This window comes from Spea bombifrons, chromosome 6 (assembly GCF_027358695.1).
Source record: "Spea bombifrons isolate aSpeBom1 chromosome 6, aSpeBom1.2.pri, whole genome shotgun sequence".
Lineage (NCBI taxonomy): Eukaryota > Metazoa > Chordata > Amphibia > Anura > Pelobatidae > Spea > Spea bombifrons.
The window spans coordinates 2732979-2749071 of NC_071092.1; the positions used below are offsets into that span (position 1 = coordinate 2732979).

General features: G+C 38.2%; 2 protein-coding genes across 3 annotated transcripts in view; both read left to right on the top strand.

The window, feature by feature from the left end:
- The window catches only part of PTPRG (protein tyrosine phosphatase receptor type G), a 179534-nt gene extending 173231 nt beyond the window's left edge, over positions 1-6303 (top strand). For both annotated transcript variants that reach the window (XM_053470206.1, XM_053470205.1), the window contains 3 exons: positions 318-460; positions 3780-3915; positions 4431-6303. In XM_053470206.1, the coding sequence (XP_053326181.1) occupies positions 318-460; positions 3780-3915; positions 4431-4577 (426 nt within the window). In that variant the 3' untranslated portion in view covers positions 4578-6303. The remainder of the gene's footprint in view (positions 1-317; positions 461-3779; positions 3916-4430) is intronic.
- A 7358-nt stretch (positions 6304-13661) lies between these two features.
- On the top strand, positions 13662-15647 carry C6H3orf14 (chromosome 6 C3orf14 homolog). Its single transcript, XM_053470222.1, has 5 exons — positions 13662-13930; positions 14037-14106; positions 14527-14650; positions 15232-15306; positions 15399-15647. Exons 2-5 carry the CDS (start codon positions 14045-14047, stop codon positions 15585-15587), a joined length of 450 nt encoding a protein of 149 aa, XP_053326197.1. The 5' UTR covers positions 13662-13930; positions 14037-14044; the 3' UTR covers positions 15588-15647.
- Positions 15648-16093: the final 446 nt, after the last annotated feature.

A 16093-nucleotide genomic window follows, 5' to 3' on the forward strand; every position in this document is an offset into this window, starting at 1 on the left:
AAGAGAATGAGATCGAGTGAGAGGGTCTCTTGAAGAATGTAGGATTTCTTGTTTTAATACAATAAATCCTACATTCTCCAAAAAAAAAAAAAAAATAACCCTAGGATTAGCATTCTATGAAATAGAATTCTGTGGATCTATATAGTCGTCGGCCGTAGATTTCTACTGCTGGTATTGTTAATGTCCGTTTCGACGTATAACACAAGACCGCCATACTTTGATACACGATCTTCCGCTCATCTCCAGAGTAAGGGAGAGAGTCGGACCCTCTCTGTGTTAATCGTAAAGTCGTTAACGCTGTTTTATGTCTGTTACAGGATGACTACGTCTTGGAAGTACGGCATTTTCAGTGTCCAAAATGGCCGAACCCGGACGTCCCGATCAGCAGTGTTTTTGAACTGGTCAATGTGATAAAAGAAGAAGCGCTAACAAGAGACGGACCTACTATTGTACACGATGAGTACGTATTGCAAATACTCGGCCGAAGCATGATACGTTGGCTCAAATAAAGCGGCCTCCTCTTCGTGGCTTTAGTTATTCTTATTAAAACTCTTTTATATAGCCATGTCCACGGTTCATGGTGTATAAATGAAGTTCCTCGGGCAATCGGTATCATTCTAACTCCTGTTTTACTAAATGTAACGACCATCTGAACATTCTATTTCCTTCCCCTGGTTCTCTTCTGAGCCGTCACGAAAAGGATAACTTTGTGATCGTGTCTCATGAGTCATCTACATGTTCTGTGCAAATATTTCAATAATATTGATTCTTTATCAAGAGTAAAAGGATGATGAGAAGGAGGACGATGGTCTGTTTTTAATGGGCAAAACTTGGAACTACACAGCAGGAGCTCTGTGTCCCGTTTTGGGGGCTTCTTCAACAGTCCCTCAATACCCCAAACCCCCCATCTGTGGTTGAGTTGTCCACCTTCTTCTACCTGTCTGGTCCTCACAGGGTGCGGGAGAGATCCATGCCAGGAAGACTATATCGCCCCCCCCCCCCGTAAGACCACCAGAATATAAAGGTTTTTGATATACAGAAACTTTATTTATTTTATATATAATATATAGAAAAAAAAAAGAAAAATATAAAGTTCTATTTACTCATAAACACTCATATATTCAAAAAGCTAAAATACCTATATTATGTTAATGTTATAGCTCCCTCGCGTTTCTATGTATTAATTATTAGGTTGTACTGGATCAGAAATACCATTATTTTTATGATTTCGGTTTAGAATTAAAGGTTTTGTGTTTATAAAAATATTAATTGAGTTACTTATCAGTAAATTGCTTTTCTGTCGTATTTATCACGCACGCCGAAGCATATATTTTTATTATTATTATTATTATTCTTAATGTACATTAGCTATAGGCACTTTTTTAATTACCACTTAAGGAAATGTAGCTGAAAATGAATCTATTTTTTTTTTTTTTTTTGCCCATAAAAATATATTATTTGAAATCCTGGAATAATTACAGGAACAAATTAGTTTGAGAAATATGTATCGAGAAATGCCAAGCTTGGTTTATATCGCTAATTTGATCATTTTGCCCTTAATTTGTTTGTAGTTTGCCTTTTATGAATTTCTTCTCAAGCCATTAGCCCCCGTCCGTATGGTGCCAGATTGCAAGCGTCTCATTTTTAAAAATGATCTCGGCCGTTTCCATGCAAATGTCGTGTTCTTAAACAGGACAAATGTGGGTCTTTTGTATTAAGTGAGAAGCCGGATATGATCCATTAGTTCTTCTAAAGAGTAGAATCTCTGAAATAAAAAAAAAAAAAAAAAAAAGGAATTATCTCAAGTTAAACTTCCTCAAGTAATCAGAAGTTTCAGGAGACTTCGTTAATTAAAGTTTCAGTGCCCCCAGCCATCCTCCGATGTCATATCAACTATATTAAAGGAGCACAGGGCCTTGTAATGCATACTATGGAGGCTGTGTTGGCTTGGCAGGTCTTCCATAGTGCAAATGGGCCAGCGGGGGAGATCAGAGAGCTTCATTGTAACCGGCCCATATGGCAATGAGATGCCGGAGGACTTATCACCCAACAGGGCGATCTGCTCCCTGGTTTTGCCGGTGGGCACCCTAGACCCCAGACCTAAGCCTATTAAGTCTCTCCATCATGGTGAATCTCCTTCTAGAGCTTTTGAGATTATCTGATTGATTTCTTGTCTTCCAATTGGAACGGAACCTTTAATTGGTTCGGTTTTGACGCCAAAAATGTGGACCCTTTTTATGCCCCTGAATGAAATGTAAGAGACATTTTCCTTCTTATAACTACCCATCGGCACCATGGCAGGAGGAGTTATTGGGTTTTCTAAGGTGGCATGAGATGCGTCGACCCTCCCGACGATGGAGAACGGGGTTCTAATTTAGAACGTTGACACGCGATAAATACTCTTCCGATTTCCTCTGTGTCTGTGTGTGCAAATATGTTATATTATTGATACCCTCGCAGTGATTGAGCCTAAAGAGCTTTTCTCTTGCCACTTACACGCTCGCTTTGGATTAAGCGAATTAGTGACTAGCGACGGAATATTGTGAAGCCGTACGCTTCAGCGACTCAAGTGCTCGTAACAATCCACTCCGCTCCCTCGCTTTTTTGCTTTGACAAGTGACTTTAAAAGCATTGTTCATTAAAATTGTTACGGAGTGTTTATTAGATTGCTCAGTAGCCTCGCGGATGTTTTAAAATAATTCTTTGTAGTCTACGCAGAGGCTTTGGCCCCGGAGCCTGGGCAGCGATGGCCTCACGCCGCTTTTCTCTGGCAATTTTCTCAGTGTGAAGCGTGACAGCGGATACAAATGAAATTCGGGAACAGACGGATACTGTAAGTCAGGGTCAGTAATTAGACGTGGCCGTTCCTATAGGACTTCTGCAAATGGACTAATTGGACAAGCTGACTCCTCGCAACGGAGAAAGATGACTTTTAATAGCATGGAGCAGACCTTCCGCGGAGCCAGCAACTGCTTCGGGATGCAACCTTGTTAAGAATAATTAGGACAGCAAGCTAACAGCTAAGGGGGATTTAGACGTGCGGAGATGTGAACTGCGAGGTTTAATAAAAGGCTACAAAAACTTTTATTTTTGATGAAGTCAACAAGAAAAAAATGTATAATAAATCCCTATTTAGTAAGTCCGGCTGCATAGGACGAGATACAGCAAAGTTTAGCCTGTATATCAAAGAAGATGCTATAATGAGGCAATCAATCAATCTGGGGTCCAAATCAGGGCCAGACTGGTGGTGATGGGGCGCCCCTGGTACTCTAAGGCCACCTGATGACTAGAGGTTGGTTATGCGCGGATGCACAGCATCTGCTGCCGGAGCGGCATATCGGGCGAGTTTGTGGCGCTGCCGGCCAGTAGCCCACCTGGTCCAAATTACCAATCATAGTCTTTATTAAAAGAGGACTCCTCCCCTAAAAGCAGACTAAACATTTCACTTAAAACGGTTGGTTAAATATATTTACAACTGTTTCGGAACTTTGAAAGATTATTTTACTTACGCCTCGGTTCCTACTTGTCTTTCACGCTTAGAACAATTCCCAGCAGGCACCTTCCCTGTCCCCATTTGGCTTTTCACTGACCGTAAAAATCTTTATCGCTTGCTTTAGAAACGATAAAGGCATCGGCTCCCAGAACATTATCTTTTTGTAGCGAAACAGGGATGTTTTTAAGGCCACAATGTAGAATTTTCCCCATTCTGTATATAATTGAATTCACGTTTTTAGGACTGTCTCCTTCCAGAGCTTTGAGACGATCTGTTTGATTTCTAGGTTTGGCGCTGTCTCTGCGGGGACTCTCTGCGCTCTTTCTACGTTGTCCCAACAGTTGGAGAATGAGAACGCGGTGGACGTCTATCAGGTGGCCAAGATGATCAATCTCATGAGACCGGGTGTATTCACAGATATTGTAAGTTGACAATGGGGGGGCGGAGGGGAACCATGACGTAATAAAAAAAAAATTCTAGTAAATAATTCTTGTCCGGCTTTGGAAGCTCCCTACGATTTATCTGACTACATTACTGCAAACCAAACAAAGTCTGCAGAGACTTCCATGTAAAAACTCTGTAGAAGCAGAGCCGTCAGGTAGAATCCAGCTGCTTCGTTGAGTATCTGGAGCTCAAGGGGGTTAGCGTTATCCGACTTGCTTTGAATGTATCTAATATGTATTCTATCATGTTGCCATTAAACAGCCATAGGTGTTGTGTTTGACCAATGGGATTTCAGCATAGTGGTAAATAGAACTTTTGGATGTCTTATGATGTTGAGGGTCAAAGATAAATGTTCAGAAGGGCAGATAAGTTGGAAAACTCACAAGAGTTAAAATTAACGCGCTGAAGGATGCCCTTTGGAGGGTGGTTGCTGTCTTGTTGTGTACAAGATGTTTATTTAATGTGGTTTCATGTTTGTGTGACCTTCGTGTAGGAGCAGTACCAGTTCCTGTACAAGGCAATGCTGAGCTTGGTGAGCAGTAAAGAGAATGGAAGCGGCCCCTTGGCCCTGGACAGAAATGGAGCTGTTTTGATCAACGATGATTTGGACCCTTCACAAAGCATGGAGTCCCTCGTGTAGACGGAAGATAAAAGACACTACGTTTTTGTAAAACCTTTGACCTTCTGAAGACGGAGAGGACTTATTGAGGCCTTTTTTTCCCTGCCAGACTATAGGTCATTCAATTAACTCAATTACTTTTCTACACTGATATTTTTGATATTTATTTTTTGCCATTTAATGTCTTAACGGTGTCCTACTGAGCCGCCGGCCACTTCTGTTTTATTTCACACGGAGAACCCGCATCCCCCCCCCCAGCTTTGCACTATTTGATCAGTGTTACCGCCTGTCCCTTCTCTCTTACAACATGACATTCCATACACAATATATATAGAACGTACTCCGTTTGGGTTATTCTGCCTTTTTTTTAAAAAAAATCAAAAAAGATCTTTTTATAATGAACACAAATCGTCAAAGGTTGCTTTTTTTTAGATTTTCGATAACCTTTTCAAAACTGTGATTTTATTGGGGTTTTTTTTTTTTTTTTGGAAAAAATGGTTGAACATTCATTCCACCAACTATTCTGCCCACTAATAATAAAAATGCGCTTGGTCCATGTTTTAAGAGCTGGCGATTATTATCTTATTTAGTACTTGCTATCTCAAAACCACTTTCTAAGAAAGCTCGGCATTCTAGAAGTGGAAAATTCCATTGGTTTCCACGGCGATTGCTCCACCTTTAGAACAGCGTTTTCTGGGATTTTCTTATTAAATGTTCAATGTTTTAATTATGGTTACGACTTTAAACACTAGCATGAATTGAACTAAATCGGGGGTCAATGGTCTAGGACGGATGGGTAGGTCCATCAATCCCGGACAGTAGGAACTCCATGTTCTCGGTAACATTGTATCCAAAAGAGGCTCTTCTGTTGCGAAGGCTTATAAAGTGCAGTAGGTGAGGTTATCAATTCCTAAGGTCTTTTTTTACAGACTTTCCACCCAAAAAAGAACTTTCCTTGAGTATTTCGTTCGGTGGCTTCACGCACTAACTACGTACAAATACTTCAACAAGAACGATAACAAAACGTTAATTCCCATCGGATTTTGATCTGCTGCCGTTCTTACAAAGAATGGCTAGAATATTCTTTTTAACAAACCATTAGCCATGTGAACCACAAAATATTTTTTAAAAATGTACATTTTTGTTGACACTCTCTGGCTTGGTAGGCTTTTTTATATAAATATGACCCTTGATACAGCCACTGTAAAAAAAAAAAAAAAAAAAGTAGATAATAAGCAGGTATTTGTCAAAATAATAATAATAAAAAAAGATAATCATGGAGTCATGTAAATTAAATTGATAAAAAAAATACCTATATTAATTTTATTTTTTCAAAATGTTTTTCAAGCGACTCATACTAAAAATAAGTAAATTACGTATGACCCTTATTTATTAACTGGTGGTTTTTGTCCTAACAGTAATTGATACCATTTTTTAAATACTTTTCTAGTAAATGTAAATGTGTGATTATGGTTAATGCGTTGTGTATGTGGCTGAACCTAATTTATGAAAAATAACTACATTTTTAAATGAAAGCTTTGGGTCCAATACTGAGCTCACTGCGAAAAGGTCACGGAAAGAGCCTTGTCTCATAAATCTTACAAAACCCCTTTTTCACCTCCGACTAGACCCTTCTTAGACCTTCTGCATAGTCTAAGACACATAAATAATTGTTTTATGGCTGACCCTCTGAGTCCTCGTAATGAAGTGATGTCTGAGACTTTTTCAAGCTTAAACCAGGGGGAAATTGCTAAAGTATCGCAAATTAAAATAGAACTTTTTACAAAGTCTAGTTCTTTGAAGGGACGGGTTTTTTGGCGGTATACCCCATTTATACCAATTAAGCGGAATATGTAGTGCATTCTAAATTAAGTCCCTTATCATCATGCGCAATTCCACCATATCTTTCTTCCTATGGGGTCCGGCTATTTAAAGATCGAGCCAGTCCACATTAATTCTTTTTAAGCCATTTTTCTGATTTTTTCTTAAATTAGATAAATATGATGACAGAGAACCCCAATATTTAACAGGAATTTTATCCTCCACTGTTGGTTAACAACAGCTCTAGGTCCACAAGGTTGTAGTCAAGAAAATTATTTGGTGACATCACAAAAAAAAGAGAATTCACTGTTTTATGATTTTTATCAGTTTTTAGCAAACTCAGCATTAGAAAATTCCCTTTTATTTCTCCTTTTTATTTTATTTTTTTAGATGTTTGGCGAAATAAAACATTTTGTTTGCTTCTAACATTCAATGCATGCTTATGTTTTCTCCACATTTATACATCTAAATTACCAAAGATACATTTAAAACTAAATACTACATTTATTAGAAAGTTATTTGTTTTTAATATAACATTTACCAGGCTATATATTTTTTTTTATTATTATTTTTTTTTTTTTTTGCAAAATATCACCAGTTTCTTTTTACGTGAAGGGATTTTTCAGTCTGTAAACTATTGATTTAGTTCGCCTTCTAGTTAATTTGTAATTTGTGTTTTTTATGAATCTTTGCACTTTGTTTTTAATAATTTTCCGTTAATCCACTGTAGAAAATATTAATCTGGTATGTAGGATGCATTGACCAATTTTTCCAAAATACAACTGAGAATGGCAGAGGGACTAGGTTTCTTTTTATGTGTTATTCATTAAACTCTAAAGTGCTTTTTTTTTTTTTTTTTTTTTTTTTAAAGATGTAAAGGGGCACATTTTCTATCAAGAATAATTAAATAAAAAAATAAGACTTTTTGTGTTTAAAAAAAAAAAAATTAAAGAAAAAAATAAACATGTCTCCAAATGTTGAGATACATGGTTTTATAAAATGTCACATCTCTCCAACATTTGGGGTCGTGACACCGACATTTAAATAGACATAACAGCCATTATTTCTTAAAAATAAAAAATTTTCATGTCTATTCATTCTTTTTTTTTTTTTCTTCATATTTAGAAAGCATTAAAAAAATAGAATTGTAAATATTTACTTGCTTTGATAAGCTTATTCTGGGAACTTTGTATCTATGGTATATAAATCATAGAATTTTATATTTTCATATAAAGCTAATTTTTTTCTAGTTTCAATTGTCTCTGTTTTTCCCCCGTTTTTCCTTTTTTTTTTGTGTGCGGTGGACACGTGAATTTAAACTTTCTGTGTATGGAATATCAAACATTAAATTCACCAAAACAATTCAGCAAATTTTTTTGGGGTCATTGATTATGAAATTTGGATTTAACCCCCCCAAAACTTACTATTTTTAAAAAATATTATTTTACCTGTGGGTGCAGTAGGAATAAACAGTTGGTCACTGATTTAATTTTATCTCATTGGCCCATCTCAAAAATGTGGATTCTCATTTTCTTTTATTTTTTTTCTATTATATACTTTTTTTGTACCTGTTTTTATTTTAACTCGAAAACTATATTAAATCATTATATTATAGTGTTATTTAATATGTAAATTGTATTGCAATTAAATAAAGTATGGTTTTTTTGATGTAAATAAAATACTTTAAGCATTTTGTGTGTCTTTTAAATATCTTCTTAAAAACACATGTCATAGTAAGGTTCCTTTTTCTGTATACACAAATTTGGTCTCCATGTATAGCATAGTATTATTATTTATTGATTTTTTATAGCTCTGTCATATTCTGGAGCATTGTACAATTCATCTGGCATGGATAGAACATGTCAAGAAACCAAACAATCAAAATGGAACTGAAGCATATATTGGCAATGCTTCCATAGAATGGAATGTGGAAAATATGACATAAAATCAGATATATTGGCCCAGCTTCATTGACCGAGATACAATGTATCAATTTTGGAAACTATATTTTATTGCCGTCTATTGGTTTATCTCCGACATGGAATCCAGCCCGTCAGCTTTAGCAAAAAATGCCAACATTTTACCAAGGCTGCCATCTTTTTAATGACTCTGATACTATAGCTGGCCGCTTTCTTCTAAATACATTAAAAATCTGTTCCTGAGTTGATCAATGAATTTCTGCTGGAGAAAGCTCCCCGCGTCCTTCAGCCAACATTCAGAGAAGCCGCATCGCCGTGTTATTGCCGACTAATAAAATATGAATTTAACCGAATATTTCATTCGCTCGTGTTTGTCGGAGAGCAGGTTGAATCTTGAAGATACATAATACGATGGTCCTCAAATGTAACTTTTTTGGTACATTTGTCCACCAACGTATCGAAGCGGAAGTTCCGTGTGGGTCTGCTTTGTTTTTAGTACACGGTCGCTCGAGAAAAAATGAGCCAAATGCCAATTTATTCAGCTCTATCGAGAGTCTTGTTTGGTGATAATGGGGTTTAAAAGGGAGAGTTGGCAGGAGAATTCTGGTTTCAACTCCCTGGCTTCACCTTTCATGATAAGGGTGAAGCGAGGGAGTTGAAACCACAATTCCATATTAAGCTTCCCCAGGGTGAAGGACTGAGCTGACCATGTATAATGCATAATTCGATGGGTGTTGGAACTTTGCAAAGTCTTGCTGATTTAACTATACATTAACAGGTCCGACCGAGCTCTTTCTACACCACAAGCTGGTAGGGATTGGACCATCATGTAAATTGATGTAAAAAAAAAATGCTGAAATTCTGAATTATCCCATTATCCATTAATTCTATTTTTCTCATCCACATCTCGAGTAAATTATTTAATAATTATTAATTATTACCTATACTTTTGCACTCTCTTTGTTTTAGTTTTGTCAGACCCTTTTGAATGTACGGACTATAAGAAGCACTGAAAAAATTAGTGTTATAAATAATAATAATAATTATTATTATTATTATTATATTTTCTATTATTATTTCCATCATTAAAACAGCCCAGTAATAAAGTTGACTTTGGGGGTAGGCTGAGGTTATCTCAAAAGCAATCTTGACAATATATGGACCCTCAATCTCCACTGTAAAGAATATATATATTTATTAAAAATATGAATATTTACCAGATATTACTTAAAAGCAACAACGCGTTGAGTAATATTTAACATTCTTAACGCACACCCCATAAAGTACAACGTGCCTCAAGAAGCTATAATGGACGGTGAATGCAAAGAAGAGAAATGTTTATCTAATTACAGATGTCGGCCATAAAAAAAGACGCAGCGGATCAATGTAAATAGTGTAATACTTAAAGTCTTTAGACATTTAAATTATTAGGTTATTTGTTCTGCCGTGAAGTGAAAGATTCAATGTCATTAAGTTCGAGTCAAATTGAATAAGAAGGTATCTGAATTCCAGTAAACATCTTCCCAACAAACTGTAAATCTTATTAAACAGTTTCATTACAAGATGACGATCGACACAACGGCTAAGAGAACAATTCCCGAAGATGCAAATGAAGAACGTTTTCCAGGAACCTCGCTCTTAATAACAAAAGACGCGCGTTGTCCTGTTTACACGGATAAAGAATAAATTGGAGCGGATTCCGTCTTTAAAAGATACGTCTGCGCAAAAACAATATATAGATGCTTTTATATGCAATAAAAGCATCGAGCCTCCATTTATTTAACGACCAACTTTATTTCAGAAAACACGACGGATAATTTTTTTAAGGAATATGACCTTCCTAACTTATAAATTCTTCATCACTCTCCAAAATGGAAATTGTCTACTGCTGTCATTGACAAAAACCTGCTTTTTAATTCATTTTGTCCCAATAAACTCCCTTTATCTGCAGACCTGGAGCCGCCGTTGCTGTCAGTCATGTTATAATTTGGGTGACTTTCCCGGCTCAAACACCACACTGAGCTGATGCTTTATGGCAATGCTAATGAAGTCCATTCCTCCATAGACTTTCATTAGTCAAGAGAGTCCGACTGGGTAATTAAGACTGGGCCATTCTATTGTTCCCCACAGGCAGTATGATAAGGAGTCGGGGTGTTTAGTAGATTGGGGCTCAAATAACAGAGCGAGAACTCATACAGACGGCATTACATTATGGGGCAAAAACTACAACTGGGGTAAAAAAAACAGCTTAACCCCTTAATGACAAAGCCCATACATGTACGGGCTCAAAATGCATTGTTTTCAATGGGTTTAGGGACCGCCCATTGTCCTTAAGGGGTTAATATTTTTGGGGAAAAAAAATCTGATACTAGTAAAGAAAACAATGACGGGAGATCCGCTTTAAATATTATGTTAGCGGGAAAATATTACTTTATGTTTCACATTTTTTAAGACACGGAAGTTTCTGGTGTTGCTTCTCTTAAAACCTTCCCAACTTTTACCAAATGAACGAAACCAACCAGGGCTGGACTGGCAATCACACGGCGGGCCCGGCTCTTTAAGGCCAGCTGCCGCCTGGTGACGGTGGCAGACAGCTGTTTACGCACTCATAGCGTGCGGCCAGGCATATCCCGGTGGGTCGGCAATCGAAAGGGTTAATTACCGTTCTCGTATATACGTTCCAGCCCGGGATTGCAGATCGTTTACGCTCACGCTCCGCCACCAGTTCTAAGCAGTGAATAAAACATTGTTCCTCCTAACTTTCTAAACTAATATCATTTTATAAATGCCGCTTGACAACTTAATGTGTTTTCGCTACCATGCAAAATAGCTGTGATTGTCTGCGCTAACTGCAAAAAGCTTTCAGCCGCCGACAAAATCAAATTCATTATCGCTCGGAGAATGCGGAAAATATTCTCGCCGTTGAGCCCCCAAAATTGTATGATTTAAAATAAAATGTCTTTTTTTTTTTATTTGTACACGTATTTGGTACATGGCAACAATACGGAGACATCTTCCTTGATTAAGGTTATGTAGCTGAAATTTACATTCGCGAAAAACGATGTTGACAAAAAAGGAGGCAAATTTATTCATTTTTTTTTTCTTCCCCCAATTAGCCGGACGAAGAAAACACAGCTTCGGCAGACACAATGTTTGCCGAACAAAAGGCCCTGTTTTCGTTAGGGCTCATTGTTGCCGATAAAGATTGATGCAATTGCAATTTACTTCCTGTCACCGAGTGACAATGGGAGCCATGTTAATTGAGGTCAACGTTGGGAGGCAGAACAATTTTCCGCGGATGAAAAAAATAAAATAAATAAATAAAAATAAAATTTGACATTTTCAGTGAATGTTGGATAAAGACGTTTGCGGAGCTTTTCGCAGAAAAATAACTTTGTGTGTTTGGGGAGTCGTTCTAACGACTCAATTTATTTCTTCGCGCGTCTTCCGAATGCAAACGGCCGGGCCCTTCGCGCTTAAACGTTTACATTGAGATATCCGCCGCCACGAACCAGAAAAGAAGATTAATACGAGTATTTTACGGCTCAACATTCATTAAGGCTTAAGAAAGGTCTTAATTTATGCCAGAAATGACCCTAAGCCGGCCGCTAAGTACCTCCGATGGATCGGTTACTCATGTTTACTCTGATTGCGTATTGATTTTCCGTGCAGCCGTTTAATGTGAGAGAGGACGTGGATTCGCTGAATGCGGGAGAAGAAAAACTACCATTAGGGGATTATTCATGTGTTTAAAACGTCAATTTATATGAAGCGATGGAAGTCTGTGGGGGAGGGTCTTAAATTTAGCCCCACCCACAACATGTCAGCTTTATCGCACCCGGATTGACCGGGTTCTCTACTTTCTTCACCCGGCGCCCGGCTCCAGTTTATTGCCACCAATCCTTTCCATTCAGGGGGGGGGGGTGAAAGTGTTTTATTTCACAACTTGCTACAATGTATCCGAGTTAAAGGGACAGTTTAATGTCCCTGACAGCCCCACTAAAGAACAATGCGTATTAAACTACACTGTGAGGACCTAAATATCCCAAAAAAAAGAAAACACAGAAAAGTTACAACAAGAGACCGGAATCTAACACTAGAGGGTCAGAGACTGAGATGGAATGGAAGGAAGTTTTAATTTACCGAGAGGGTGGTAGACAAGTGGAACGGCCTCCCAGTGAAGGGAGTTAAACATGCATGGGATAGACATACGGCTCCTGAATCTAAGACGAGACCAACGACTGATTAAGGTTTGAGGACTGATCTGATGGAAAATTCTGTATTTCTAATCTGATCTTGTGAGTTGGGTCCATCACAGCAGCCCAGGTTGGCAGATCATGCGCAGCTCGGAAGGACTTCTGGAACCAGAGAGTCTTGAAATATTAACCCTTTGATGGCCCATCACACAGATTCTATGTAGCAACTCATCAAATCATAAATGGCTCTGATACCGGTCCTCATGGAAACCTTGGCTTGTCTTTATTTTAAGAGACGCTTAATTGAGGCACCTGCATTCAAGCAGGGATATCAACCATAACATACTGGGAGCAAAAGCACCAACTGGGAGTCTTATATATGATTACAGCGGGGAGAATGAAAAGGAGTCAGATCCAGACTGTGTGACCCTGAGATTATTCGGGATTTTTCGACACTATGTATGAAAAGTACAAGCTTTTTAAAATTGTCTTATTACCATAGCAACCAAAAGATGCTTCCTGCTGCTTGGACCATTGGTTGCTATGGTAATAATATTAGTTTTATTTAAAATTTGCAGTAAAATCACTTTTTTTTTTTTTTATACATAACCTCCTCTGCATCTTGGAAAAGCGTTATGAACATAACAGAACCACAACACTCATGAGCATTACCCGGCACTAGCTGAGCATGATGGGGGTTGTCTTTCAGCTATAGCGCCTCTAAGCACTTCCTGCTGAGAACACAAACAGCCACAGGAGGGCAGCAGCACACAGTCTTCACAAGCCTACCTTTAATCATCTGATTGGACGACAGGCAACTGTTAGGAGCCAATCACGTTGCACAATTAACTTCACGCAACCGATACTTGTCTCCAGTGCGTCCCCGCCATGATTCCAGAGACCAAGAGATAGAGAAATCCTTTGAGGAGGCTTCGGCAAAATGGCGCCTCTTACGAAGACCAGACTCTTCTAATGTGCAGAAACATAGTCGATATTTAATTATCTTTCCCCATCACATGAGAAGGTATTCCGGTGCGGCTTTCAGAGAGAAGAGAAGAAAATCCTGACGCTTCTGAGCAACGTTCGAGGCTTTCAGGCCGCTGTTTCCGGTTGGTTTCTATGGTAACGGCTGTACACGGAAGTGATGTTGGTGCTGTGCAGATTCTGAGCTCACATGATGCCATACGGATGGCCTGCAACAGGTAACTACCCCCAGAACCCTTTACCCTGCCCTGGACTCGGGTTACCACGGGTTAACTATCTGCTAAGGGGCATATATGCTTCATTTAACCTCTAAAGATATTTATACAAAGAGAAGTAGTTACCAGACCCAGAGGTTTTAATTCATCTCTATTCAAGTAGCCAATCAGTGGCAAGAATCTTTGGACCACGGAGAGGGAGGGCAGCTGCTGCAGCAGGGCTGCAGCTTCTACCTCAGGTAAGTGCTTTATTTACTTATTTTCACCTTTTTTGAAGAATATACAGAGTTATATATATATTTACATATATTAATGCAGAAAACGTGTTCATGCCCTTTCCTGCAGCTCGTGAAATGACGGCGACCCCTTCGCACATGGACAGAGAAGTTGAGTTGGCCAAAAGGCGTGAAGCCATGTAAGCGCATGCATAGAAACGTTGATTTTGTGGAAACCCTTCAGTTGATGTTTTCATTTGAATTTTGAAGTAATTATTTTTAACAGCAAAGAATGGATGGGCCCCTTACAAAAAAATAATAATTAAAAAGTTAAATATTCAACAAAATTGGTGAGGATACACAATCTTAAACAGAATCTAAGAAGAAAAATAGCAATTTTCAGGGTTTTTTTAAAAAAATATATATAGTAAAGCTGTGTTGTTATATAATGTTATATTTTCAGACATTCCTTTTATTTCCTATTTTTTTTAAGCAACTTACATTTTAATCAGCGTTTGGTCGCGTTTCAAACATTGTTTTATTTTTCTTTTAAAAAAAGAAACTTTCAATGTCTGTTTTTGTTGAATTTTGTGGTATTTAACAAAACCTTCTGCATTCAGACAGGCTGAAAGAGCTCGGCTTCTGGAGGAACTGAGTATCCGCCGGGAAGAGCGCGATAACTACACGACGGAGAGGAAGCGAGACGCCGGAGCAGCGCATGCAAGAAATCAGGCTGTGCTGCAGGTAAGGTCTGCCATGCGCTATAAATTAACCCTTTCAGGCCCAAAACCAATTGTGGGGCGTCAGAAGGTTCCTTGTACCTGAACCTTATAATACAAAGTATTATTAACTGTTTTGTTTAAACAGAATGACATGTCTGCTGTCATATGTGATGTAATGCAGATGATAGTTTAGAGGTCTCTTTAAGATTTTGGGGTTTAAGCAAATGCATGGGAGGGGGGGATCTGCATCCCCCTCCCCCCAACCGTGCGGGTGATGTAATATACTTATTACCAGTCAGCTCCAGCACTGGCCCCCACGGGATGGCGTGTAACGCACCCTTTGAATGCATATGGGATAGCACTCCTATTGATTTCGACATCGGTGAGAATAAGCGGATCATGGTGCAAGCAGGGAAGCTGGAGCTTCTTCCTAAAGTAAATGCTTTTAACGTTTTTTTTTTTAAAGAATACATATTAAAGCACTCAAAAAGTACTTTAATATGACTTCTTTTTTGTTGAGCCTGTCTCGTTAATGTTAGTGGATGTTAATATTAAACACGTGATCGGACCTTTAACACCCTTGACTTATGTATTTTATTTCAGGATTTGCAATTAGTGGAACAACGGCTCAAAAACATTGTGCGATCCAGCCCACCCTCTGCCATTATTAGTCTGGAGGTGAGTGCAGCGGAGTTTACTATAAAATAATTCTTTTAACCCTTTCGTGTTACTGACATTCACTCATGTCTGCGTTATTTTTTATATTTTAGAAGCACTACTGGGAGTTTGTCCAAGCGGAAATCCCGAAGTGGGAGCAATTTCTTTTAGGGAAAGCTGAAGGCCCTTTTGATATGAAGCATCAGCACCGTTCGAAACAGAAGTCGAAGAGTTCCCAGACTATGCAGATCTCAAGGGAAAAGAAATTGCCCCCTTCTGGATATAAGACGTTCCCAAGATGACACCCACTTTGGGGAAAACTTGAACTTTGATCATTCTTCCTTCATGTTAAATTCAACGTCTATAATAATGATAACGATTTAGATGGAGCACATTTGTAAAGGAATAGTTTGTGCTTTTAGCATCTTGGAACATCTGTACAGACTAGACTCGCACAAATGGACCAAAAATATATATTTTTTCATTTTCTTTTTGCTCCATTCGTTTCCGGGTTTCTTCTGTCTTCTTTCTTCCGCAGACAAGTCTCTACTGCCTTTGATAGAACATTCCGTTATTTGTATTTAAAGCTTAATAAAAAAAAATGGTATTTTGAGTTGTCATTTTTTCTTTTTTTTTTCTCTTTTCTTTGTACAGTCTTACTATATCTGTAATTTCTTTATCAGCAATAGCACAATTTTACAATTATCCTCCTATAGTGTTGTTTTTCACTGAAAACCTTTCTTCATATCCCATTTATTAAATGCTACCATCATTGCTCAATAATTAAAATATTGCCTCGAGTCTCAGT